At 45.5% G+C, this 27,073-nt stretch overlaps 2 protein-coding genes across 3 annotated transcripts in view; one reads left to right on the forward strand and one right to left on the reverse strand.

The window, feature by feature from the left end:
- The window catches only part of TMC5 (transmembrane channel like 5), a 103,664-nt gene extending 100,602 nt beyond the window's left edge, over nucleotides 1–3,062 (reverse strand). The window contains exon 1 of one of the 2 annotated variants that reach the window (XM_083153270.1): nucleotides 2,973–3,062. The gene's annotated coding sequence lies outside the window, so the exon portion shown is untranslated. The remainder of the gene's footprint in view (nucleotides 1–2,972) is intronic. The other variant, XM_083153268.1, reaches the window with a different exon arrangement.
- Nucleotides 3,063–3,125: 63 nt separating this feature from the next.
- TMC7 (transmembrane channel like 7) overlaps nucleotides 3,126–27,073 on the forward strand; it is a 74,714-nt gene continuing 50,766 nt past the window's right edge. The window contains exon 1 of the mRNA XM_083153273.1: nucleotides 3,126–3,347. Within this exon, the coding sequence (XP_083009399.1) occupies nucleotides 3,275–3,347 (73 nt within the window). The 5' untranslated portion in view covers nucleotides 3,126–3,274. The remainder of the gene's footprint in view (nucleotides 3,348–27,073) is intronic.

The raw sequence follows: 27,073 nt of genomic DNA on the forward strand, positions 1-27,073 counted from the left end.
CCTCTGCCCAATACCCTCTTACTTTAACTTGTGCAGCTGCAGGAGGTGTCGCGCCGGTCATAACGCTGTCATTGACCGGCGCTTTCCTGTCTCCTCCTATTGCTGTTGATGCCGCCGAGGAGCAATAGAGCTGAGCCCGGCGCCCAGCAGGTGGCTGTGAGACTTGTCTCCCGTCAGCGCTGGGCGAGGTTTCCTAAGCGCAGAGGAGCTGCCTACAGGATGTCAACGTGGACCATCCAGTCAGCTTATACATCCCAGCTGTGGTGAGTCCTCTCATTCCTGGCACCCACTGTGAACATCCAACCTACTATATGTGATAATGTTCACATGCCGGCTGACTTGGACATCTAGATAGGCTATTAATATGTATGTCAAGGTTGGTGGTGGTGGGGGGGGATGACGACAATTTGCCTAGGGTGCCAAGAAGCCTTGCACCAGCACTGACTGTACCACCGCCCCATCCACGCAGGACTGCTAAAAGCACCCATGGGCCAGGGGGCTGGAGCAAATGCGGAGAGGGGTGGCATTACCCCCTCAAATAAAATGTACGAATATTTTTACGGCTGTGTTCCCCTCTCCAAAAAGCTCAGGCGCTGGTTATTACCGCATCTCATGGTGACCCTGCAGTACACAATAACCCATGGAGGGGAAAGGTTGGAGGGTCCAGCTTTCACCAGTGCACGAGTAAAAGGATGTTGAGCACAATCTCCATGCACTCACATCCCACGCATGCACACTCCTGGAAAGAGCAACCAAAACATAGACAAGTATGCTATAAGGCTGAAGGAAGGATTTCAAGGATTGACAATGAAAATATGTACAAATTACACAACTGTACAAGATCAGTTACATACACTGCTAACATAGGGCCTTATTCTAGTTCACTCTTTCTGACAAAATCCTTCTTAGATGGACACAACCATGTGCACTGCAGGGGGGCAGATGTAAAATGTGCAGAGAGAGTTAGATTTGGGTGAGTTATTTAGTTTCTGTGCAGGGTAAATACTGACTGCTTTATTTTTACACTGCAATATAGATCTCACTGTGAAGTAAAACCCCACCCAAATCTAATTCTCTCTTCACAAGTAACATCTGCCCCCCCTGCAGTGCACATGGTTTTGTCCATCTAAGAAGGATTTTGACAGAAAGAGTGAACTAGAATAAGGCCCATAGCGAAGATCAGTGTGAGCTGCTTGCAAAGGGGACACGGTCACTAGGTCGACAAGCATTAGGTTGACCACTGAAGGTCGACATGCATGAAGGTTGACATGACTGAAGGTCGACATGGGTTAGGTCAACAGGGACATTAGGTTGACATGGAAAAGGTCGACATGGGGTTTTTCATATTTTTTTCGAACTAACATGTGCTGACAGGCGTTATTTCATGCCCTACCATTCACTAGGGCATGGCGGGAGAGCAAAATAGTGTGCTGAGTGTAGCTCCTAAGGTCGACATAGAGCGTAGCTCCTTAGGTCGACACTGCAAGGTCAACAGGGACTGAAGGTTGACGGGGTCCTTAGGTCGAGGACGCAGGTTTTTTATGTTTTCCCCACTCTGGTTCCAGAACAGGTGGTAGTTCCTGCCCTACTACCCACTAGGGCATGAAGGGAGAATAGTGTGCCGGAATCATGGCGAGCGCAGCGAGTGATGCGAAGGGCTGCCATACACCTGTCGACCTTCTGCCTGTAAACCTTCCGTTGTAAACTTAAGGAGTGTCTACCTTTCTTGGATCAACTGAATGATCCATACCCATTTATTGCGATCGAAAATGCAGGCAGAGGTAGTATGCACCTCCTAGTGCAAGGATTGCATATGCTAAGCTGCAGTGAGCAGATGATCATATGCCATCCTTACTGAATCCGGCCCTATATTAGAGGGTTTTGGGAAATTCACATTTTTAATGCTGCATTTATCTGTGTTATTACTGTATAATCTTCCATTAAAGCTTTATGTAGCAAGTCACTCTAATGGTGCTGAAACTGTGCAGTCAACCATCCTGGGAGCTGAGCTCATTGTGAAGGCAGCACTTGGTATAGTATGCAGCATGTGAGGCCTGTCTGCTTTCAGCATGTGAGCATTACTGCACTGATCACCAAATAGCCTCTACTAAAATGGCTGGTAATCTAATATTCCTAGAAAATATAATAGAAAACCGAGCGATAATTGCAGCTGTGTGATCAGGTCTGAATCAGGCCCCATATACTAGGAAATGCCGATGTAAGAGGTATTATTATTCATTTTATATTTGTAGTTGGTTTTCTAGAAGGTACATGGGATGTCATTAAGCAGGTTATCTGACCTAAGAGGGTGAAGCATGTTATTTTAGTTTATAAAGCCAGTGGGTAAGCCAACCTCAGTAGGCATAGGGTGTTATTAATGCATGTAGCAGGTCACCTGACCAAAGATGGCACATGTGTGGTAGTGTAAAATTTGCAGCAGGTTACAAGACCACAGGTGGCACAGGTGGGGTAGTGTATGTATGTACCCAGAGACCTGACCACATGTGTTGTAGTGTATGTATGTAGCAAGTTACCTGACCACAGGTGGCACAGGCAGGGTAGTGTATGTATGTAGCAGGTTACCTGACCACAGGTGGCACAGGTGGGGTAGTGTATGTTTTTAGCATGTTACCTGACTACAGTGGCACAGAGTCAGACAGGGTAGTGTATGTATGTAACATGTTACCTGACCACAGGTGGTATAGGTGGGATAAAGTCAGTAGCAGGTTACCTGGCCAAAGGTGGCACATGATGTAGTAATGTCATGTATTATGTAGCAGGTTATACCTCATATTACTAACAGTAGTGTCAGCAGTTTTATGAGGTAAAACCTAGGCGCTATGTGTGGGTATGTGCCTGGTCGCGTATTATGAATGATCGGTACATAGCCTGCACTACTGTAACTACTGCTGCTATGAAGACTAGAGGGGAGAGCGATGTGTATGTAACCGGTAACAGCAGGTATACTGTACCTCAGGCCACACACTACACAGCCACTGCCGCCTACTATGCTGCTCATTAGCATATGTCGCTGGTGATGCTGACACACCTGGCGTAACACACCACGCCCCCCACTGCTCATCCACCCAATCCCCGATCACAGCCGCCTCCCGGAAATGAAGGCCCAGCTCTCCGCTGTCATAGCAATTGCTCGCCGGGGAGGGGACCTGGGAGGGGAAAGCAGGTCCGGGGAGGGGCACTCTCCTGTGCTGACCCTCCCGTTCTGCTCGGTCTCATACACACCCTCGGTACCGAGACCCGGACCGGGCCAGCCATGGACCCCAGGCAGGACATCAGCATGACACGCAGGGACCTGGACTCAGCGGACGGCGAGGCAGCGGATAACGGTAGGTGGCACTGGCGCTCCGCCTCGTCTCACCTGAGATAATGAGCCGCACCTCCAGGACGTGTGGGACTCAGCAGCTCATGGCCAGGCACTAGGGTTACCAACTCATCCCTTTAATCTGGGACACATATTAATTACACAGGTTCTGTGGCTGGCTTTCACCTGGTTTTAAACTGCCACACCTCAAGACTTCATTTCACCTGGTTTTAAACGGCCACAGAACCTGTGTAATTAATATGTGTCCCGGATTAAAGGGATGAGTTGGTCACCCTACCAGGCACACACTGTGCTGTAGCATGTAAGCGGGTCCCTAGCTTTCCCAGCAGTAATACATACTTGTGCCCAGCTTGGGACCACTTTACAGCACACTTCTTCATGTCTGTGTCCCTTCAGGTCTATGTGCAGTCAGGGCGCCCCCAGTTACACACCCAACATGTTTCCCTCTGTGGCTTGTCTCCTATATACAACATGTGCAGTGTGGGAACTAGAATGGAGTGTGTGTTTTCATTTATAAAGAAAACCATAATTTTGTTTATTTAATAATACAAATAATAACAATAAAAAAATATATATCATCGTCATCATCATCCCAAAAGAGATTATAATAGTCTTTGGGGTCGATCCTATTAGGTGCGGACGATTCGCGAGTGTGAATCGTCACAGCACAGGGTGCACTTTACCATGGTCAGAATTCGCCTAAAAGCGCTCACATAGGGTTATAAGCGAATTCAGCCCAGTGGAAGGTGCAAGATCAGCTTAATTCAGGTGCCGTTGCCAGAGTTTAAACCAGGTTTGCCTACTTTTTGGAGAGGGCAGCCACTTCAGTGAGGCAAGGGTTCTGGGCTACAAAGACGCAATTCACGACATTTGCTCCCATGGACCCCCTGCTGAGGGGGGTCTAGGGAGACTGGCCACTTTCCTGGGGGACCCGATTTCCGTGACCCTCCCGGCCGTTCCTGGAGGGTAGGAAACCCTGGTTTAAATACGGATAGGATCGACCACTTTGAGGTTGATTCAGTTCAATGTGTTATGAGTATTGCAGGGAAAGAGTTCCTGATGTGCTTTTCTACACAGCCAGAGGATTTCTGCCCGTGACCTTCCAGAGGAGAGAACCGAAATCCTAAACTAGTGTCCCTTGGGCACGGCAGGCATGTAAGTCGGAAAATGTTGGTTCTTGCAGCGAAACACGTGGTTTGAGGCGTAAGAACTGGCGTCTTCCTGGTGCAATTAACATGGCTTTGAATTAAATCCACCCCTTGTTGGGGCATTGGCAATATGTATTATGTTTTTTACACTGCCCAGCAAAACACAAACAAGCTGTTGATCAGGAGAGTCGCTCGCAAACAAGGGCTCCGCAACACCATATGTGGAGTATAGTATATGAAAGGAAAAGAGAAGCACATGATGGCCCTGCTTGGGAGAACTTACAGTACGTTCTAAAGGAATTAATAAAAAGACCATGAATTTAGATTTCATGTGTGCAGAAATGTTCACAATAATGTTGTAAAATTGCTTTTATTCCTTGTTATTTAAACATTTGTGTATCAGAATCATGAGCACAGTACTTGTATATCCCGAATACTTCGCTACCCTCCTGGAATGACACCCCCTCCTCTGATGGTCATATAGTGGCATTTGCGGCTCCTTGGGGAAGGGGCAGGGCTAAAATGGCACAAATAGTGCCATTTAGTCCACCTCCTCCTCGAAGAGCTGTGAATTGCCGCATTTACTGTACGAGGTAAGTGCTTAATGATATCAAGCTCTACCACCGCCCCAGAAATGCTGCAGAGAGACTCCTTTCCGGGCTTCTCCCAGAGAGGAGACAAAATAAGTAGGCAAGTATGATATTAAATGAGCAATATTTTTTACAATCTATTGGACATTCCACTACGGCTGAGTACACACCTGATAGGTTGGCCAAATTATGCTAATAATGATCGCGAGAATATCAGAGTTTGAGAAGAGTTATGTTATTGCTGATGTAAATACAAACACCCACAAAGGTAATATATGAACTTGTACTGTAGGCTGGAATCTGAACCCAGTGATCGGAATTCTTCACACACTGCATTTTCAGACTGATTATTTGCGGTCTGCTCAGGACTTCATCAGTGGGGGGTATCCGACTGATGAAGTTCTTAGTGACAAAAAACATCTGGGCGGAGCAATACATGGAGTCCGACACATCATGTTATCGCTGGTAGTCTACATTTGGGTCTTGGAACTGCTAATGTGATCAAAGTCATCCCGGAGTCCAATGAGGAGATCATGACTGAGGATAGCTGAAGAGTGTAGGGCCATCTTAATTTATAGGCACAGTGGTGCTTGGTGGTCACAGAATCGGAGCAGAGAGGTAGCATTCTCTACCTACCTCCCAGCCTGCAGACAGACAGTGAATGGCTGTCAGCATCTTGATTGGTGGATTTGTTGGAGCTGTCCAACAGTCGGTGTGCTGACAGCCATTTACTGTATGGAAACATGTGGAGTGATTTTCCAGGACCACAGGAGGGGCTTGCTACAGTATGACCTTTATAATTGGCTCCTGAATTTGAGTGTGTAGGGGCCTAATGCATTGCTTTGCCCAAAGCCTGCTATGCTGTTAAGGCAGTTTTCAGAGAGGTCCTATTATATAGCGAGATTGTAGGACGAGCAGGAGGAATCCATATCCGGCTTGTCATACATTGTTTTAGCAAAACTTTAATGTATGTCACAGATGTAATTTGTGTTATTAATTCTTTTTATATACTACAATTGTGCGCCCCTTGTTGTTTCCCAGAAATCCTGCTGCTGTGATGGTCCGGTGAGACCGTACAAAAGGAAGCGGCACTGACCAGCATAAACTGCTGGCAGCTATTTCTGGACTATAAAAACAAAAGGACTTCTTTGCACAATCTTCATAAATCCACTTGTATGCATATTACATTTTAATTGCTTGCTGTTTATTATAGAAATGCAGCTTTAAAAAAAATGCTAATATGTGAGAGCTACTATAAATCAGATTCAAATGCCATATATTACTGTGGGGTTTTTTAGATCATTTTTGTGATCTTTTTGAAATTCAGAAATACAATTTATATTACAGTATTTGATTCATTTGTAGGGAGGTCTTTATTATAATGATGCAGTTATCTATTGGTAACGTTAACTTGAAGTTTAATGTAACTTTAATCACTCCTGTAAAGGTGGCCATATGCTAGTGTGATCTGGCCCGATCTCAACAAAATCCGACGGATCAAGCCTAAAAATTGGGAAAATCACATGTGTTTCAGATCTAAGTGAATAAATATACTGAGCGCAGCAAACCAAGGTATAATCCCAGCTGCTGTCTCTAAGGGATACTCAGCCCTTAGTGAAAAAACAAAATATAGAATAGACAGCGCTGTGGGACTATATTTATTTCAATTGAAATTGAAAAGATATAGTCCCACATCGCTGTCTATTCTATATTTTGGTGTTTCAGATCCGCTCCTCAAGTGCTGCACATAGAATTTTTGGATCGGGCAGCCTTCGGCAGCACTTGCTGGTATCCCATGTGATATATCACATGCAAAAGAACTGCATGCGATATCTAAAAAAAATAATAATTGAATAGTTGGGGGTCGGATTAGTCCAGTTTTTTGCCTGTTCTGTATTGTAAGGGTGCATACACACTGTACAATTTTTTTTGACCAATTTGGTTGAAAGACATTTCCATTGAACCCAGTGTCCTGGACTAAAGATGTTGACGAAAGATATTGACGACAGACGAAAGAAGAAAGATCTAGCTACAGTTTATAGGCTCTTTTTGAAAGATATTCAAATTGAGCTGCATGCACAGTTGACGAACAATCTTGATGAACAACTGGCGGGTATGCGCATCATCATTCATCGTTTGTTGGTTGACAATATCTTTTGTCAACATCTTTCGTCCAGGACACTGGGTTCAATGGAAATGTCTTTCAACCAAATTGGTCAAAAAAATTGTACAGTATGTATGCACCTTAAGAACTTTCTAGGATCTTAATCTTGATGTCAGTTACTTTTGGTCCTTAACTGGTCTTAACTGACATCTTCTAGGCTTCTTTGATTGATGGGGTGGGGGAGTGCCCCTGTCCTCACTGATCCTCACCTCCCACTCACTGTAGCTGCTGACAGGAAAGAAGGTGTAGGTGGACGCAGCACCTGCCTACATACACATTGTTCAATTTGGAGGAAAGTTTGCCTACTCCCCGAATGATCTGCTGGGGTTTGATTCCCCCCCTCCCCCCCCCCCCCGTGTGGGAGCAAAAGGCTAGGCAGATTATTATTTCAACTAGCCAGCTAGTTGGTTGGTTGGTACGTTATCTTCCTAGTGTATGGCCAGCATTAGGGTACATTAATATAATTGCTTCAATCTTACTTTTTTTTTTTTAAGCTCTTAGATCAATTAGTAGATAAGATAAAGGTCTTGAATTTAGGATTCAGTGGTTATATGTAACTCATTTAAGTGGGTAAGCAATGTGGGGATTTTTCATTTTGTTTTATTGTCTACTTATGTAGTTGTGTGTTTTCCTGATTTAATATGGTTGGGCTATTTATTTTATGTGTTCGGCTGTCAGGTTAACTGCAGGCATACTGTTATTTTGTCTTTGGTATTATAAAGACCTGTAATGTTCTGATATTAATAATTTACTTTTCCTTCCATTGTGTTAAAGGTCGTCTTATGGAATGTGTGTAGGGTTAAATTATCCTCTATGGGTAGACTTGCTAACGCTTCTAAAACAAACCAGTGGTGGTGTTGTCCATTGCAACCAATTAGATAACGTCTTTCATTTTCTAGATGGCAATAGAGAAATCATAGTTTGAGTCTGGGTGCTAGGGGCAACACCACCACTTGTCATTTTAAGAAGATTTAGTAAATATTCAACTAGTCTTATGTCAGGTAGAGCCCATGCACCTAATATATTTTGTCTCCTGTACTCCAATTTTTTGGATTTTGCCCCTCACAATGACAATGACATATGTTGTATGGTCTCTACCTTTCATTCTTATTTCAGAGGGTTGTCCATCCTCATTTGCAAATCTATGTGTTTTGTCTATCCTAAAGTACTGGTGAACCTCCTAGAATGGTAGATTTTTCTCAGTGCAGTGGTACAAGCTGTCTATTTGCGTGGTTGGCGGTCTATATTCCCACACGCTACAGTGCAGAGATACTTGCTAAGGGTTGTGAATTCTTATTTTGAATTTCCTTTAGTTACTGCATTGTAGAATTTTAATTCAGTATTGGATGAAATTTTGGACAAGTCCACTTTCTTCTACCTTATTGCTGAGAAGGGTTTGTTGCGTGATTGGCGATGTAAAGACCCTGGGGATAGATGCATTGCTTCCTTTTATCTATTTTTTTTTTTTTACTGTATATAGTAGTGTTAAGGCCCCCATACACTATGCGATTTTGGGCCGATTCCATGCAATTTCGGCACTTGGGCCGATAAATCGCGTGAAATCATCCCAAAATCGCATGCGTGTGACATCCGATCCAATGCGCGGTCCTGTGCGCATCGGACCGGATCAGGAGGTCGGACGTTCAGCATGTACGATCACGTTCGACCTCCTGCAGCGGGCGGGGGCGGGCAGCAGCGGCTCTGAAATTACCTCCTGCAGCAGGGGGTGCCGGTGACAGTGGGGTGGGTGGCGGTAATAATCTGCGTGCTGTCACTGTGCAGCGGGCTGGCAGCAGCGTCTCTGGGTGCAGCGGGGGATGCCGATGACAGTGGGGCGGGCGGCGGTGATAATCAGCATGCTGTCACTCAGCGCCGAGTGGGCGGGCAGCGATGGCTATTCCATCTTTAAAAAAAGGTCAAATGACTATCCGGCTTCTGATTGGCTGAGAGTGTGCACTCTCAGCCAATCAGCATCCTTTACCTCTTATACTTATTACCCTTTTCCATTTGAAACCCGTGTTAAACACGGGATTTTGACCACAGATCAGACCTGTGTAAGACACTGGTAAAAACACTGTTTACACGCGTAATACCCGTGTCAGAGCCATTTACACTACACCCGGGTAAGCTTTGAAAAAAAACAAGAATGCCCACAAGACAAGCTGCTGTGATGGCTGCTTGTGCCCAGCGTAGGAGGGAAGCTGCTGTGATATTGCTTGTGCCCAGTGTAGGAGGGAAGCTGCTTGTGCCCAGCATTGCAGAGCTGCTACTGGGAAGCCTGCTCATGGTCAGCATCTCCCAGTGTGTCTCCAGCATCTTCAGGTGCCCCTGAAGAACCAATAAACGGCCTCAGAGCGTTACCCGGATATAAAAACCCGGGTACTGTGCGTTTACACTGTGCACAGACACGTGTCATTGCCGTGTTCTACCCTGGTAGATACCAGGGTAGAATTCCCTGGTCTCTCTACCCGTGTTTTGGAAGTCGGACCCGTTCACACTAACAAAAAACCTGTGTCGGTGCGCATCCCCGTGCAAAAACCTGGGTAGAATTTCCTAGTGGAAAAGGGGTATTAGTGTGGTACAGAATCCTATTGGCTACTTGGATCCCTTGAGTTCTGTACTTGGCTGAGACATGCCCTAAACATTGTCATGACACGCCTGTGTTTTTTCCTGCCACTCCTCATTACCTCCCCCAAATGGTCCCTTACTGTCAATCACTTTGCACTATTGTCAATCACAGCTGCTGTTGCAAGACCATCTTGGCACTTGTGCAGTGTTACTCAGATGCATGTGCAGTCGGACATTAATCTCTGTGAAACCATCAGGTTTGCATCCATCAGGCCCATAGTTATAATATACTTACTTTTAAAGAGGTATTTTAGATACAAATAGAATATTTTATTCTTGAGTTCTGATGACCCTTTGAATAATACCTACTTCTTTTCAGAAATCAGATTCAATTTAGGACCCTTTGACAACAATAGCTATGTTGTGGTTTGTTAGTAATCCATTCAATTGACAATTCCAAGTGGCTGAATTACAATATACAGTAAGTGCTTGTTATCACCCGTGGATCTTAATGTGTTTTCTCAATGTATTTTTTGCAGCAATGTTTGTGTCTTGTGATTGTTGTGAAGAGGAAATGCTTATGTTATATATTCTGTTAATTGGAGATTCTGGGGTAGATTTATTACTAGGCGATCAGGGGAATCTGCGCTATCCCCGTGCGTTATAGCAGGGGATAGCGCTTCCCCTGATCTATCACACCCGCCGAGCGTTTACTCTAACGCCGGCGGTGTGGGGCAGGAGGCATAGCGCAGGGGCGATATTTTATGAACGGTCAGCATCGCTGACCGTTCCGCCGCCTGCAGCTGTCGACTTCGCCAGCTGCAGGCGGCGATGCCCTATACCTAACAGCAGGGACAGCGCTGTCCCTGCTGCTGGTGCTGAGCTGCGCTGGGATCTCGCGAGACAAGCAAGATCCCGCGCATGCGCAGTGAGCCGGCCGGGGGGGTGAGGAGACGGCGCATCAGTATTAACTGATGCGCTGTCTCCAGGAGGGACATCGCCGGATGGGGGAGTTAGCGCTCCTGCTTTGCCTCGCTAATGAGGCGAAGCAGGAACTGTTATAGCGGCGCGATAGGCGCCGCTATAATAAATCTACCCCTCTATTCCTACTCATGACGATGGGGAAATAGACATTACTTCTGGCTATTGCCTTGGGCTGTGCTTTCCTAAAGATCATATATCTGTTATGCATATTTATATTGATATTGTAGGATAAGGATTCAAAGTACACTTGCTTTTGATTACATCTAAGTATGGGCTGTAAATTGAAGATTTATTTTTTTGTTAAAAAAAGCATAAAAACTGCTAAAAGCGCAGAATTTTGGTTTTTATTTTTTGCTCCTATGCTATATTTACCTCAATAACATTCATTTCCAGTCTATTCTGAACAGCTCACACCTTACAATATTGTTTTTAGGGCAAAAGGTTGCATCGAGGTAGCTGGATAACTATGATAAGCCACACAAGTGTGCGGCACAAACACTAGACTGATATGGCATCCCCTCTAGGCTAATACTGCACACCTAGAATTACCCCTGGACTGATATGGCACAGGTAGCATCACCCCTGGACTGATATGGCACATTAAGCATCACCCCTGGACTGATATGGCACACTTGACAGCACCCCATGAATTGGCAGACTTGGCTTACCCCAGGAATTATACGGCACAGATGGTGGCACCCCTGACCTGATACAGCACACATGGAATTATACGGCACAGATGGCGGCACCCCTGGACTGATACGGCACACATGGTGGCAGGCATGGAATTATACGGCAGACAAATTCCTGCAGTAAAAATAAAAATGTGTATTCTTTTAATTATAAAAAGAGCAGCACACCTTACTTAGCAACACCCCATGAATTATACAGCACTCTTGGCTCACCCCTGGATTACAGCGCATTTAACAGCCCTTGCAGTAAAAAAAAAAAAAAAAAAACACCTTATTTTTATTTTCATTAAAAAAAAAGGGCAGCTCCCCTGGTCTGATATGGGACACATGGGGCACCCCTGGAATTATACGGCACTCATGCGGGCACCCCAGGACTGATACAGGACACATGGGGGCACCCATGGAATTATATGGCACACATGCGGGCACCCCTGGACTGATACAGGACACAAGGGGGCACCCACAGAATTATACGGCACACATGCGGGCACCCCTGGACTGATACAGCACACATGTGGGCACCCCTGGACAAATACAGCACACATGTGGGCACCCCTGGATGGATACAGTACAAATGTGGGCACCCCTGGACAAATACAGCACACATGTGGGCACCCCTGGATGGATACAGTACACATGCGGGCACCCTGGACTGATGCAGCACACATGCGGGCACCCTGGACTGATGCACACATGCGGGCACCCTGGACTTATACTGTGCACTGGCAGCAGTCATTTAATTTAATTTTATTTTTTTGCTGAATTAAAATAATGTAGCCCCCTCTGTAGCACTAGCAGCAGCCCCCTATGCATTAATCATCCCCCCCAGCATGTCATCCCCCCCACTCCGCTCAGCAGACAGCACGGACACATCCGTGCTGTCTGAAATCACCAGCCTGTTTGAAAATGGCGCCGACCGCCGGGAACTATATATCCCCAGGTCTCGCGAGAATCCGACAGCGGGAAGATGACGTTCGGCCTCGTTTTGAACACAGGAAAATGGCGGCGACCATCGAACTCCCTGGATCCAGCCTCGGATCAGGTAAGTTCGTGGGGGTTCGGATCTCTAGGATCCGAACCAGCTCATCTCTAGTATTTATTTCACCGCATCTCTAGCCCAAAAATTTTTGTTTATTATAAAGTTAATTTTGCTTATATGCGAACTTTAGTTTTTCATAGGGCCTGATTTGCAAACAATACAAGCAACTGGGCAAAACTAAATTGAACTACAGATGGGGCAGATACAATGTACAGAGAGATTTAGATTTGGGCGAGGTGTGTTTAATTGATTTAGTCCTGCCCTACCAACCCTTGGCAATGGCATCCCTGCAAATTTCAACAAGGGTTTGGGAACCACTTAGGCTTTGCAAGGAGAGTTTGCGATTGATATTCTTACTTGCACAACAATTCAAGAAAGGGGGTATGTTTGAGCAACCATAAAGAGTGTTTTTCTATTAATGGAACTACGCATTATAGCAATAATTAATTTAATGTAGCACAACAAAAATAACATATTTTACTTATTACATATAATCGACATTGAACAAATACAATTTAAGATAATAAGGGTTTGCAGCATGTTGACATTGATCATGTTGAATCTGATGACATGTTGACATACTTAGATTGTTTACAAACATTCCCGATGTGCAGCAACCACTTACCTGCTAGTGGTGCTCCGGGAGTGTCTTCTGGGTTCAGTAGTCAGGTGATTATGACTTCTGGCCGTCAACCAACAGGGAGCAATACTTCTAATCCAAACCCCTACTTCCCCCTAGTGCATACTTACCTACTTCGCTGCCCACTACTCTGGTAGGGAGTTGCATAGTAGGTAGATAGAGGGCATGGCAGGCTGACCAGGGTGGCTCCATGATTGTGTCATTGTCGCTCCAGCCCCAGCTTTACAGTGCTGAAATCCATGCTGTATAGCAGAGTTTGGGGCTAACATGACGAGGCTGCCCCACCCCTCTCAGACTGGCTACTTGTACTCTGTTGTGGGCAGCAAAAAAGGAGTTGTGGGGGGCCTCCACAGAAAGCAGGATACTTGCCTCCACTTTCCCTGGAGATCTAAGGTAGCACCACATGTTCTTCAGGAGCCTCCTGGTTATCCGGCGGGGTTGGTAAATATTCGCTAGTGCCTATGCTTCCCAATTACTCTCTTCAGATACATGCTAACAGATTGCACTAGATTAGTATTACTGCATCACAATGCTGAGGTAAGGGGCATACCTCCCACCATCTGTGGTTCGGCAAACTAGATACTTGCGCTCCTGAAAATGGGGTGTGGCCTATGGAAAGGGGCGTGACCTGCAGGGTGATTCATTCCCCGGCCACGCCCCCAGTTTTCACCCCTCTGCAGTGCTGATACTGCGCATCACAGGGACAGAACTTTCTCATAAGCTCTGTCCCTGCTGCGCACAGTGTCTATTCCCTTCAGGCTGGGGGACTCCCAAATGCCCCCCCCACACCGTGGACACTGGCAGCCCTAAGCGGGACACAGGACTTTCCCCGAAAACCGGGACATTCCCGCGGGACAGTTGGAAGGTGTGGTAATGGGTTTTATTCTCACCACGACCCTAATTGTTTGGAGTTTGTATATTCTCTGCACGCTTGCGTGGGTTTCCACTTGGTGCTCCTGGTAGCTTAATTGGCGTTAATAAAATAAATGACCAGTGTGTAAAGGTGCGTACACATTAGTCGACATGGTAAGCGATGTGATTGTTAACAATTTCCATTGAACTGCCTGGAATTCCCTGACAAACAATATAATTCATACATACTAAACAATTTGTGGCCTTATTCCAGTAGTATGCTGCCATTGACGATATTCTCAGATTGAGCTGGAGAGACAACAAAGGACATTGCTAACAACCTGTGGCTAATGATACGGGGCCTAAGTCAGTTGTACTTTTGCGATATTTTGCTAATGTACAACTGGCAGCTCCACAGCGAAGTGCTTGCACATTATTAGCTGCAAATCCAGGCACAGGTGGGCCATGTTTAGGGCCGCTCCCAGAAAACAAATGCCCCGCCCCTCCCCACACCATTGGTCAGTCGCTGTTCCCATTGTATTGTTGCAAACTACAATCGCAGTTTAGGTGTTTCTGTGCGCGCACTTGAGCATATGCACAGATCTGCGTCCGGGTGTAAATTAGACCCATAGTGCGTACACATTAGACTTTATGCACAAAAATGTCATTATCGTGCATATCGTTTAGTGTGTTGTAGTAGATCCTCAGTGTGAGTAAATAATCGCCTGTGTTGGAACGTATGAATTGTCTCTTATTTACAAACGTCTGTATCCTGAAAATAAGGAAATAAGGAAATAATAACAATGTCCCTTTTCTGACTTTACGTAGAATAGATTTTATTGAAGATCACAAATGTGAATATTGTTTTACTATCGTGACTAACACTTATTTTATGTGTCCAGTTACAATAACAGTTTTAGATTTCAACTCATTGTTACATGTTCATACAAGCTTTAGAAATATGGCCGTTGCCTAGCATAGGTTTCCTTTGTGCCCCTGACACGTCAGCAGTGGATGAGATGTTTTTGTACTATAGTGAATAGAACCATTTATTTGAGGATTTCTTGTCTTTGTGATATACTGCAGATTGCACATATTAAAAAGGCCTCGTCACACATACTTTATCGGAGCATTTTAAATTAAAACATAACTGCTCAGTCAATGCAATAAAAAGGTTTATGAGCATCCAAAGTATTAAAGCAAACTGGAAAGATAGAGATACAGAGAGTAATTTAGCAAGAGCCAAAATTAAATGGATTTTTAACTTGGACACCATGGTCCCGTATGGACTTAATTCAGACTTTGAGCTCAAGTGGTTTTTAAATTGATTTTTAATAGATTTTAAATTGTTATTGCTTTTTTAATTGAAACAGGTATTATGAGTTTATGTTTAATGCATTAATATCTGGATTTTTGGGAAGCACTAGCACTTTTATAAAAAAATATATATATCCTGTATCTATCATCTGGAATGCAAAATAAAGATGGCTGTGCGTTCCAAACATCACTATATAATGCTCTATGACATGCTATCAATTGGAAATATACTTGAATTACTGTTATTGGGAACAAGCACTTTATATACATGTTTTATCTTACCATATGAAATTGTAATACAGGTTGAGTATCCCGTATCCGAGTATCCGTTATCCGAATTATTCCGAAAACCATACATTCCAGAAAGTGAAAAAAAAATTTTTTTTTGCTAAAAACTCACTGGGGACATGTGTAACAGCACTACTGGTGACATGATATGTAACTGGCACTATATATGTGCAAGAAAATGATTGCTTGGCATTCAAAGTCAATATCTGAGATAGTACACAAATTTTGTTTCATGTTTTGAAACCTTGTTTTTTGAACAAATAAAATATATTTGTGTGTATTTTATGTGGTAATAAAATATATTTGTGTGTATTTTATGTGTTTATACAGCATACATGCAAGATACTTCAAAATACATAAATGAAATATTAAAATATTCCGAAATACGGAATAATCCGTTATCCAAAATTCTCCTGGTCCCGAGCATTTTGGATACGGGATACTCAACCTGTATTGTAATTTGTATAGATTACGATTGAGCACAAGCACTTTGTATGAAATTTTTTGAGCATGAAATTAAGATGGCCGTGCGTTCCAAATGAAAGGAAGTATCCTGTATATAGGGCTGTGCGTTCCATCTAAATCAGGAAATGTGCGCTCTAAGTCCCGGCTGTGAACTGACGTCGGCTTGTGGGCAGATACCATGTGAAGGCTGGCTCCAGCCCCTTGCTAATTGACAGTTCTCCCCGGCAAATGGCGTGTAGCCATCGAGTAAGTAGTGTCACGATAGGACGCCTAAGGCTAATAATCATAGGCCCGGATACGGGCTGTTTTACCCTAACCTGCTTAGTATTTTATGCGTTTTTTTATGTTATGCATATATTTGTTTGAAAGGCTAAATTATATGCTATATTATTTATCCTTATTAAGTATTCAAACATGTAATTATGGAAACATCTTTGCTGCAGTCCCTCCTCTTCCTGGAATACTCACTTCCTAGTCTTTGGGTATAAATATGGAAACCGTGCAGTCCAGAGACAGGCCTTGACAAAGATTTTTAATCAAAACTTCTTCTTCTTGTTTTGGACTATCTGGTTGTTACTGGACATCTCTCTAACCAAGGTACTGGGTGTTCACTCACCAACATTCTTGACTCATCCGGAAGGTCTTGTTTGTTGTTAAAGTGAGTCCCGATAACACCATTCACCCACCCTTGGATTTATTCTTCAGTACACCTGTGGTCCTATTTTTTATTTAAATTGTTTTTTCCTGGCAATTTTTTTCATGTTGAAATTCTTACCGGTGCCTATTTTCCAAGTAAAAGAAACCCAGATGTGCGTTAAAATCTCCCACGAATTGTGAGTTTTTGGAACGCTTACTTAAAAAAGAAACCACTATATGTTTTACACCATCTGAATCTGAGTGAGTGGAGATGTACGTTTAAACATATTACTTGGACACCTTGGTGGATTCTGGTGAAGGTTATCAAAAATCACCATAAAGATACCCTTATGAGCTTCTAAAACACACACTTTTTGTGAGTGTGGTATGTCCTACTCTTGTCTCACTCTTATGTTCTTGAAATGAAATCTACAATCCTACACATGTTTCACATATATACCAACTGTGAGGACGGGAGAAGAGAATACTTCAGACACAGACAGCGCTTGGGATATATCCTACTTTATTTCTGTATTTTATTGTTTCACTTGTTTTTTGGTTGAACAAGTTTTTGGATATATTGAGCTGCTCCTCTGTCTTGCGCCTTGGAAACCTCCAGTGTTTTATACGCTACACATTAAAAACTTCTCTGCTATTTTCATTATTATTATGTTCTCTTAAGCTGCCCACACAAAGAGATTTTTTTTTGTTTAAACAATATGGCCATTTTCGATCAATCGTTTAAAAACTTTCCATGTGTGGCCATGATCAAGTTCCAATGCATGCAACTACCGGATGATTATCTAGCTCACTGATCTCTTCAGCAGGCAGAAAGATCGGTACTTGTGAGTTATCCGGGCTGCCGATTTTTTGATTGTATGCCTTAAGTTAAGGCATACAATCAGATGCGATGCGATGCGATATCGCATCGCATCGCATGCGACCATCGGATGCGATGACCCGATTTTTCCATAGGAATCAATGTTAAAATGGACTGAGTCCATTTTAACATGGAATTCAATGGGAAAAAGGGGTCCTTTTCATACCCCTACTATCCAAGTGGGCATGGAGTTGGATATAAACCTGTGGCGAGCGTAGCGAGCCACCGAGCCCGAAGCGTGGCGAGCGAACGGTATTCTGTGTCCCCTCGCGGGGCTCGCTACGCTTGCCACGCTTCGGGCTCGGTGGCTCGCTACGCTCGCCACAGGTTTATATCCAACTCCATGCCCACTTGGATAGTAGGGGTATGAAAAGGACCCCTTTTTCCCATTGAATTCCATGTTAAAATGGACTCAGTCCATTTTAACATTGATTCCTATGGAAAAATCGGGTCATCGCATCGCATCCGATGGTCGCATGCGATGCGATGCGATGTGCCCGATCCGACCCGATTTAGAAATCGGCAGCCCGGATAACTCACAAGTACCGAAAGATCTGCTGTGCACAATTTGGCACACGTAGTTCCGTGTGTAGTCATGGTGAATGATGTGTTGTATGAATTGCAGTCATTAAACGACTCATGTAGCACTCTTTGATCCTTTACTCAATCGTTCTGTGAGTGTGCATGATATTTTGGTTGTGGTATAAATACCCGACGGTCGGGATTCCGACAGTCATTAGTCAGACGTCGGAATCCCGACTGCACAGCGTGGGGAGCGCAATGAAGCCCCTTGCGGGCGTGGACCCCCACGAGGGAGCAGTCGGGATTCCGACGTCTGAGTAATGACTGTCGGAATCCCGACTGTCGGGGAGCTGTCCGGCACCCGATATTGTTTGGCCAGTAGTGTTCAAGGGAAATTGTATAAGACATTGGATTGTTCATTAAATCTATCCGTGTGTGGGCACCTTTAGTGAGTGAAGCTGAAAGAAGCCATGAAATACCTGGGCATCTCGTGCTGCTAATCCACATCATTGGTAAGGGGGGGGGAGCAAGTATTAGCAGAGAATACGTAATTACCAGAGCAAGTAATCTGCTCTGAAAAGCTGGTTCCAGTTGATATATCTACTGTGATTAGATAAACATTTAATAGATCTACCCCAAAAGGTCAACATGCAATATGTGGATATGGTAAAAAGTCAACATGGAAAAAGGTACAGACACATGAAAATGTTGATGTGAGTTTTTCACAATCTTTTATTTAAATTTTTTTGGACTTTCATATTTTACTAACCACATGGACAACAATTGAGAAATGTAAAAGAGATGCAAAAGGCCCAAAGCATGGCGAGGGTATGCGTTACACTAATTGTCGATATTGACATCAATTTTTTTTGTTAAAAATTCCCCCCACATGTTGACCTTATCATTTTTCTACCTTTTTCATGTTGACCTTTTTCACCTTTCCCTTGTTGACTTTTCCCATATCAAGTTTTGTCAATCTAATAATCCCATACTTGCCTACCTTCCCGGAATGGCTGGGAGGATCCCACAAATCGGATCCCCCTCCCAGCCCAGAAGGTGAGCAAGTCTCCCACATTACTGCCGCAGCCCCCACTCCCCACCTCTTCCCTGCTGTATAAAATCCCAAATTTTGCGGGGATGGTTGGGGCTAAAATGACGCAAATTGCATCATTTTAGCCCCTCCCCCAGTCCGCTGACCCACAAATTAACACGGCTCTTTGTCATGACTCGCCCCACCCCCAACATGTAGCCTCGTCCCGCCCCCTTTCACTCCTCTCCGGGCTTCTCCTGGAGAGGAAAAAGTAGACCGGTATGAATAATCCACACCCCTGAAAAATCAGCTGACCATGCTATCATTAACACTGCTACTTCAGCATACCTCCCAACTGTCCCGCTAAACTCGGGAACATCCCGGTTTTTGGGGACATTCCCGCATCCCTCCCACGGCCGGCAGTGTGTCGTCGTCGTCGTCCCCCCCCAATCTGACAGAATAAACTCTGTGCACATGCGCACAGCATCTATTCACGTCCGAAAATGGGGGCGTGGGCTAATTTACATAAGCCACACCCTTCATTTACATATACCACTCCCCTTTTCGGGAGCTCACGTGGCTTGGCCGTGCGAGTGTCCCTATTCTGATATTCATAAAGTTGGCAGGTATGCTTCAGTAGCAGTTATATTTAACACCTCTGGGTTTGTGCATGTGTCACAGCTTAAGGTTGTGCAGTGAGGAGGAGGCTGAGGGATCCTTCTGGGTAACTCTTTACAATCCCAGACCTCCTTCACATGGGAAGAATTAGGGCCCTGGGAAAAAAAGTAAAACAAGAGTAAACAACATCAAAATTCTGCTGTGACTTAGATTTTTCTACTTGCAGCTAATGTATCTTAGACCCATTGTGTAAGTATCAATAAGTTACCAAAAAGTTCTTATCCCATGTCGGGAGTTTAACATTTTTAGCACAAACCGTTAAAAGGACCACATTTCAACATGTCAACACCATAATGCTTTAACGATATAATGTTAGGAGGCAGTTCGTCATGCAGGGTTGTAAAAATATGACAGGCTAGTATAGGGTACATTATTAGCCTCCAGAGAGGGAATGGAGCAACCGGGTATCTCATTGGGGGGGGGTGAATGAGACTGAGGAGGGGGTGTGGAGGGAGTAACATAGTTATTAGATACCCCTGATAGTGTGGGTGTCTGGTGTCTTAGGTCTATGTATGCGCCAAAGTAGACCAATTTGATACATCAAAGGATTCCAAAACTCTGTTTTTCAGGTCTGTACTTAGAGTTGATATATATATGGGTTCCATTTTTTGTCAAAGGAGTGCGTAGGTGTGGGCAACCTTTGTAGCATATGTTTCCTATCAAAATATAAATGTTGTAGCATCATTTTGTGAAGTTGGAGAGCCGATGGAGCCGTCTTCACTATCCAGTGTTTTAGTATAAGTTTTTTTGCTATAGTGAATAGCATAGTAAACATAGGATATAGAGCAGGGGTGGCCAACCGGTCAGCCAAAAAGGGGTGTGATCGGGGGAGTGGTCAGGGGCGTGGTCATATGACACAAGGAGAGTGGCCACATGACAAAACTTTATGCCCCCAGTGCCAGATATGCCCACCACAGTGCCAAACATCATATGCCCCCCACAGTGCCAAACATCATATGCCCCCCACAGTGCCAAACATCACATGCCCCCCACAGTGCCAAACATCACATGCCCCCCACAGTGCCAAACATCACATGCCCCTCAAAGTGCCAAACATCACATGCCCCGCAAAGTGCCAAACATCATATGCCCCCCACAGTGCCAAACATCATATGCCCCCCACAGTGCCAAACATCACATGCCCCTCAAAGTGCCAAACATATGCCCCCCCACAGTGCCAAACATCATATGACCCCACAGTTAGGAAGCTGGGCCCTCCAGCACAGGTGTTGCCCACAGTGCAACACCTATGCTGGAGGGCTCAGCTTCCTAACTAAAGGGCCCACCTAGAGGGCCAGGAGGGCCCAACAAATAAATGAGCCACGGGCCAAGAGGGCCCGACTAATGCGCACACAGGCCAGAAGGGCCTGAATTTGCCCACGGGCCTAGTGCCCGACACCCGGTGGTCTAGGGTGGATGGAGGGTAGGAGGCCAAAGGCCCCTACCTGGTGTTGGGAGAGGCCGCTGGGGGTAGCTTCGTCAGCTCTTTTGCTTCCCACCCCCGCTGGCCTCTCCAGGAGCCATCTTCTTTTTTCTTGCAGAAGGCGCCGGAGATCTTCTGTCTTGATCCCGGCGTCTTCTGGCCTCTTCAGCGACGCCGGAACTCTTCTCCCCGCCGCCGTCTTCTGCGCCATCCTCCGGCGGCTTCTCGCGTCTTCAGGAGCGCTCCTGCGCTCCGCCGGCGTGGAGAAGACTTTTCGCCCTCCCGCTGGCGTCTGATGTCAGACGCCGGGGGCAGAGCGGAAACGGCGCGGCGAGCGCTGATGGCTCGCCGCGGTCGTTTCCTATTGGCCGCCGATGTGGCGTTTTGAATTTGGCAGTCGAATTGGCGCCAAATTCAAAACCCCGCTTTGCAGACGGGAGGCTGGAGCCGCAGTTTACAGCTCGGCGAGCCGCGGGTTGGCCACCGCTGATATAGAGCCTTGGAGGCAGGGATGTTGGCCCATTCACAGAAATTCAAACACAGGCTAGCCAGCGGAGAAGGCTTTAAGGACAAATTGGAATTGATAAATAGATATACCTTATTCCAGAAGCGACATATTTTAGGACAATCCTACATGCAGTGATAGAAGTCTGCCCGAGATCTCCCGCACCTTTGGCATGCCGCACCGACTGCTGGGTCGAAGTGTGACCTTGTGGATGGAGACATGTATGCTCTATGTATGGTCTTTAAGTGAACCTCCTGTAGGTATGCTGAACCTAAAGTTTTCATGGATGTAGTGAAGTTGTGTATTAGCATATCAGTAGAGGTGATCGATGGGATATCTGTAGTCCAAGTTTGTGTAAGCTTTTTGAGGTATTGTTTGGAAGGGATGTTTACTATAAGATCATAGACATGTTTCAGTTTGCATGGTTTTGTGGACCATTTTTGGAGTAGTCTTGCCACAGGGGATGCAGGATTAGGAATCTGAGAGCCTAAATGGAGTGAGTTCACATAGTGGCGCGCCTGGAGGAACATAAAAAAATGTGTTTGGTAGATAAAAATTGGATTTCAGTGTTGAGTAGGTAAGTAGAGTGCCGCCTGGGTCGAACATCTGGTTCGCCGCGCACAGCCCCCTCGCCTTCCACTGCAGGAAGAGAGCGTTTGAAAGGGAAGGAGGGAATGAAGGGTTGCCCCATAGTGTAACATAGCGTGAGGAGGAATGATCACTAGATAAGCATTTGTGGAGTTTAATCCAGGCGGTGTATGTATCATGGAATAGGGGGTGGTTTAATATATGAGGAGGAATGAGGGATTTTTTTGAATGTAAGAGAGCGTTAGGTGAGTAGGGTTGAAAGATTTCCAATTCTAGAGGATTATCTGTATATGTACTTTTGCCCAGGATCCAGTCTGCAGCACATCTTGCTAAAATGGATATTAAGTAAGATTTGAAGTCGGGGGCTCCCGCACCTCCGTTATACTTATCCATTACCAGCTTGGAGTGTGCAATTTTAGGCTTCTTGCCATGCCATATAAAGTGGGTAATGGCTTTCTTAAGACGTTTCTCATCTTTTGGGGATAGTTTGAAAGGAAGAAGTTGCATAATGTATAGGATTTTAGGGAAAATTATAGACTTTATTACAGCTATCCTTCCTAATGTGGAGAGAGGGAGATCGTGCCAACCTTGGATTTTACGTATGAGTTTTGATATGGTCTCTTTGAAGTTTAGGGCGTATATCTTGTTTATGTCAGCAGGGACTTGTATTCCTAGATATTTGAATTGGGAGGTAGTAATTTTGAAGGGGAGTGCAGTCAGTGCCGGGGTCAGAGTTGCCGACGAGTGGATGGGAAGAAGTTCTGATTTTGAAGGGTTTATTTTGTAACCTGCCGTTTGGCCAAATTCAGTGATAAGTCTGAGAATCTCTTGGATAGATGGGAGAGGGTCTGAAATGAACAGGAGCATGTCGTCCGCAAATAGTGAGACTTTAAGTTCCTTCTTACCAATGGGTATTCCTTTATATAAAGGTGAGAGACGGAGTGCCATGGCCAGGGGTTCTAGTGCAATAGCAAACAATAGAGGGGATAAGGGACAGCCTTGTCTTGTACCTCTGCCTATTGGGAAGGGGTCAGGCAAAAGGCCATTGCAGGATATCTGGGAGTTAGAGTTTGTATAAAGAGTGTTAAGTGTTCTGATAAATTGTTCAGGGAAACCAAAGCGATGAAGGGTATGATACAGATGAGGCCATTCTATCAGGTCGAATGCCTTTTCGGCATCTAGGGATAGGATAAAGGCGTTATCAGGTTTAGAAGATGGGTCTTTATGGGCTAGGGCTGCTATAACTTTACGAACATTTATTGTGGAGTGGCGACCTGCGATAAAACCGGTTTGGAGACTAAAAGAAAGTCTATACGAGAGAGGGAGCCATGCGCGGCGGACAGGCATATGTATTCTTTGTCCGTGGGGTGTTGTGATCTCCACACATCTATCAGACACAGAGTGTCACAGATCTGCTCTGTGTCTAAGGCCCCATACACACCAGAAAGATTAGCTCACGATTAGGGCTAATTTCGACCGTTGTAACGACGGTTGTGCATGCATTGTGGGTCAATCGTTCGTTTTTCACTCACAATCAGGATCGTTTGCGACGGGATGCGCGCTCCCGTCACGTCGTGTGTCGCATTGGAGATTTTGCCTCCTGCAGCAGAATCTCCAATCCGACCGCAGGTCGGGTGCTGATTGTATGCACATCTGAAGCACATTGTGTGTGCTCCCGTCGTACGGACCGTCGTTCCAATCCGGCTTGTTTATAAAGACACTCCCACCGCAGCCATTTTGCCTCGTGGATGCCGCAGACAGCACAGCTACGGAGGTTCTCGGCGTGGGAAGCTGCCAAAACAAAAAACAGGTATGTGAACTGCACGCAGCCCTCTACAAAAGCCCTTCCCCACTGTCCACCAATGGTGCCCACCTGTAATGTGTCCCCACTGCCCACCACTGTTTGTTGGTCACAGCACAGCCCACCCCACCTGTATGTGTCCCCACTGTCCACCAATGGTGCCCCACCGCAGGTTGCACAGTGTGCCAGGCGCAGCAATGTAAACAGGCCGCCGCAGGCCACCCCACCTGTAATGTGTATCCACTGGCCTGCTAATTAGGACACAGCAGCCCACCCCACCTGTACTGTGTATCCACTGGCCTGCTAATTAGGACACAGCAGCCCACCCCACCTGTACTGTGTATCCACTGGCCTGCTAATTAGGACACAGCAGCCCACCCCACCTGTACTGTGTATCCACTGGCCTGCTAATTAGGACACAGCAGCCCACCCCAACTGTACTGTCTTCCTAATGTCCTTTTAAGAAATAATAATACATTTAATTTTCCTTCATTGTGTGAATGTATATTTATTGTTAAATATTTTTTTTTTGGGCAGACATGTCACAAGCCATACAAAAAGAAAGAGAGTTCATTGAGGCATTCATCGAACAATACAGGGAACATGAGTGCCTTTGGAAAACCAAATCAAAGGACTACAGCAATAAAGTAAAGCGCAGTCAAGCCCTGGAGGACCTTGTCCAGTTCAGCCGCAGTCACAACCCAGATGCCAACTCCGAATGGGTCAAAAAGAAAATCCAAAACCTGCGGACTGTGTTCCTCAAGGAACACAAAAAGATACAGGCGTCCAAAAAATCAGGGGCAGGAGCAGCAGATGTCTATGAAACGTCCCTTTGGTACTACGACCTGATTTGCTTCACCTTGAGCCAGGAGTTACCAAGGACGGGGCTTTGCCTCATGGTAGAGAGCGAAACAGATGACGTGGTGCCAGTACAGGATGAAAGTTCACAGGCCTTATCGGTAAGTACCATCCCACTGATTACACAAGTTTTTTCAGTTTTTTGTCTCCACTTTAAATTCATTTGCCGGCCAATTATATGTGGTCCTCCTGCCAAGGGACAGCACCCACTCCATTGAAGTAGGCCTTGTACTCATCCCTGACCTGTTTGGCACGCGCACTCCCTCGATACTGCAGTGCCGGCGTTTGCAGGGATGAGATTGGGGCTACTTCCCTTGGCTCTTCTGGGTCCTCATCAGGCGCTGGTCCACTTTGGCGATTGGGCCTTTCTTTCCGGCGCAACAAATTGTGCAGGACACAGCACGCCATGACGGCCCAATCTATTTTGTCCAGGCGCAGGTTTATGGCCATGTGGAAAATGCGAAATCGGCTAGCCATGATACCGAACGCACTTTCCACAAGCCGCCGTGCCCTGGACAGCCTGTAATTGAAGACCCTTTTGTCGTGGTCTAGTCCCCTTTTGGCATATGGCTTCATGATGTGTTCATGAAGTCCAAATGCCTCATCCGCCACGAACACAAAATTCAGACCATGTTTGGTTTCCTGGACTGTCGGCAAGTGCATGCTGTTGGAGACGAGCCTGTGGTAGAACTTTGTGTCCTTCAAAGTTCCACCATCTGAGGCTCGCCCATTCCTGCCGACATCCAGAAAAATAAATTCATAATTGGCATTCACCACAGCCATCAGCACTATGCTGAAGTACCCTTTATAATTAAAGTAATAAGATCCACTGTGGGGTGGCTGGTTGATGCGCACGTGTTTGCCGTCAATAGCTCCTCCACAATTAGGGAAATTCCAAGTGTCCTCAAATTCCGCAGCAATATCTTTCCACTCTTGCACGGTGTTGGGGAACTGGGAGAAAAAGAAATAGAAAAAAAACATTAGTTTGACATGTCTTTGTGTTTTTTTTTCAACAGACCACAAGTACAGAAAAAGAGATCTGCACAAACCCACCCCTGGAACAGTCTGGCCCTGTATCCTCAGGTACATTTAGCGGAGTGCCAGAAACACCCACACCGCCGGTAACGACCCAAAAAAGAAAAAAAAAAAGATGTAAGCCGGTCCATGAACCAGAGGATGAATTGCTACAGCGAGCTGAAGAGGTGCTGCGTAGGCCCCCAGACCGTTTTGACACATATGGGAAATATGTGGCAGAGAGCTTACGCCAATTGGAACCCGCACAACAGATGGCTTTTGAACGTGTCTGCAGTGAGCTGGTGTTTATGGGTCGCATTCGCCGTTTGTCATTTCAGACGCATTTGGCCGGCCTTGTACCGTGGGAAGATACACCATCCACCAGTACCGAATTAACATCGCCCATCCCTGCCTCGTTGCAGGAAACAACACCAACTAGCGGACAATCCTCTAGCATATCAACCACACCTCCTCGCTACACCCATCTGTACTCTTCATTGCTGGAAGAGGGTACGGGGACTGATGACACCCCTGTTTTATTACAGGATTTGTCGTAAGATGCTATGCATTTTTTCTGATGCTGCATGTTGCAGCTTCTTGTTTGGCTGTATGTTCAGTATTATACTTTTTTGGGCACTTTGCTTATATTTTATCTGTGATGTCACCATTGCTGCATGCAGGGTGCAGTATTGCAGATGCTGCTTGTTGCACAAATACTGAAAACACCTTCCTGCAGCTGTGGTGCATAGTTCAGAGCAATGGGGCCGGGACTATTGCTTCTGTTCTATGCACCACAGATGCATGAGGGTGTTTTTATGATCTGTGCTACATGCAGCATCTGCAATGCTACCTGTGACCGCATGGCAAGGTGACTTCTGTTTGGTTGTATGTTCAGTATTATACTTTTTTGGGCACTTTGCTAATATTTTATCTGTGATGTCACCATTGCTGCATGCAGGGTGCAGTATTGCAGATGCTGCTTGTTGCACAAATACTGAAAACACCTTCCTGCAGCTGTGGTGCATAGTTCAGAGCAATGGGGCCGGGA

This window comes from Crinia signifera, chromosome 7 (genome assembly GCF_055691185.1).
Source record: "Crinia signifera chromosome 7, ASM5569118v1, whole genome shotgun sequence".
Lineage (NCBI taxonomy): Eukaryota > Metazoa > Chordata > Amphibia > Anura > Myobatrachidae > Crinia > Crinia signifera.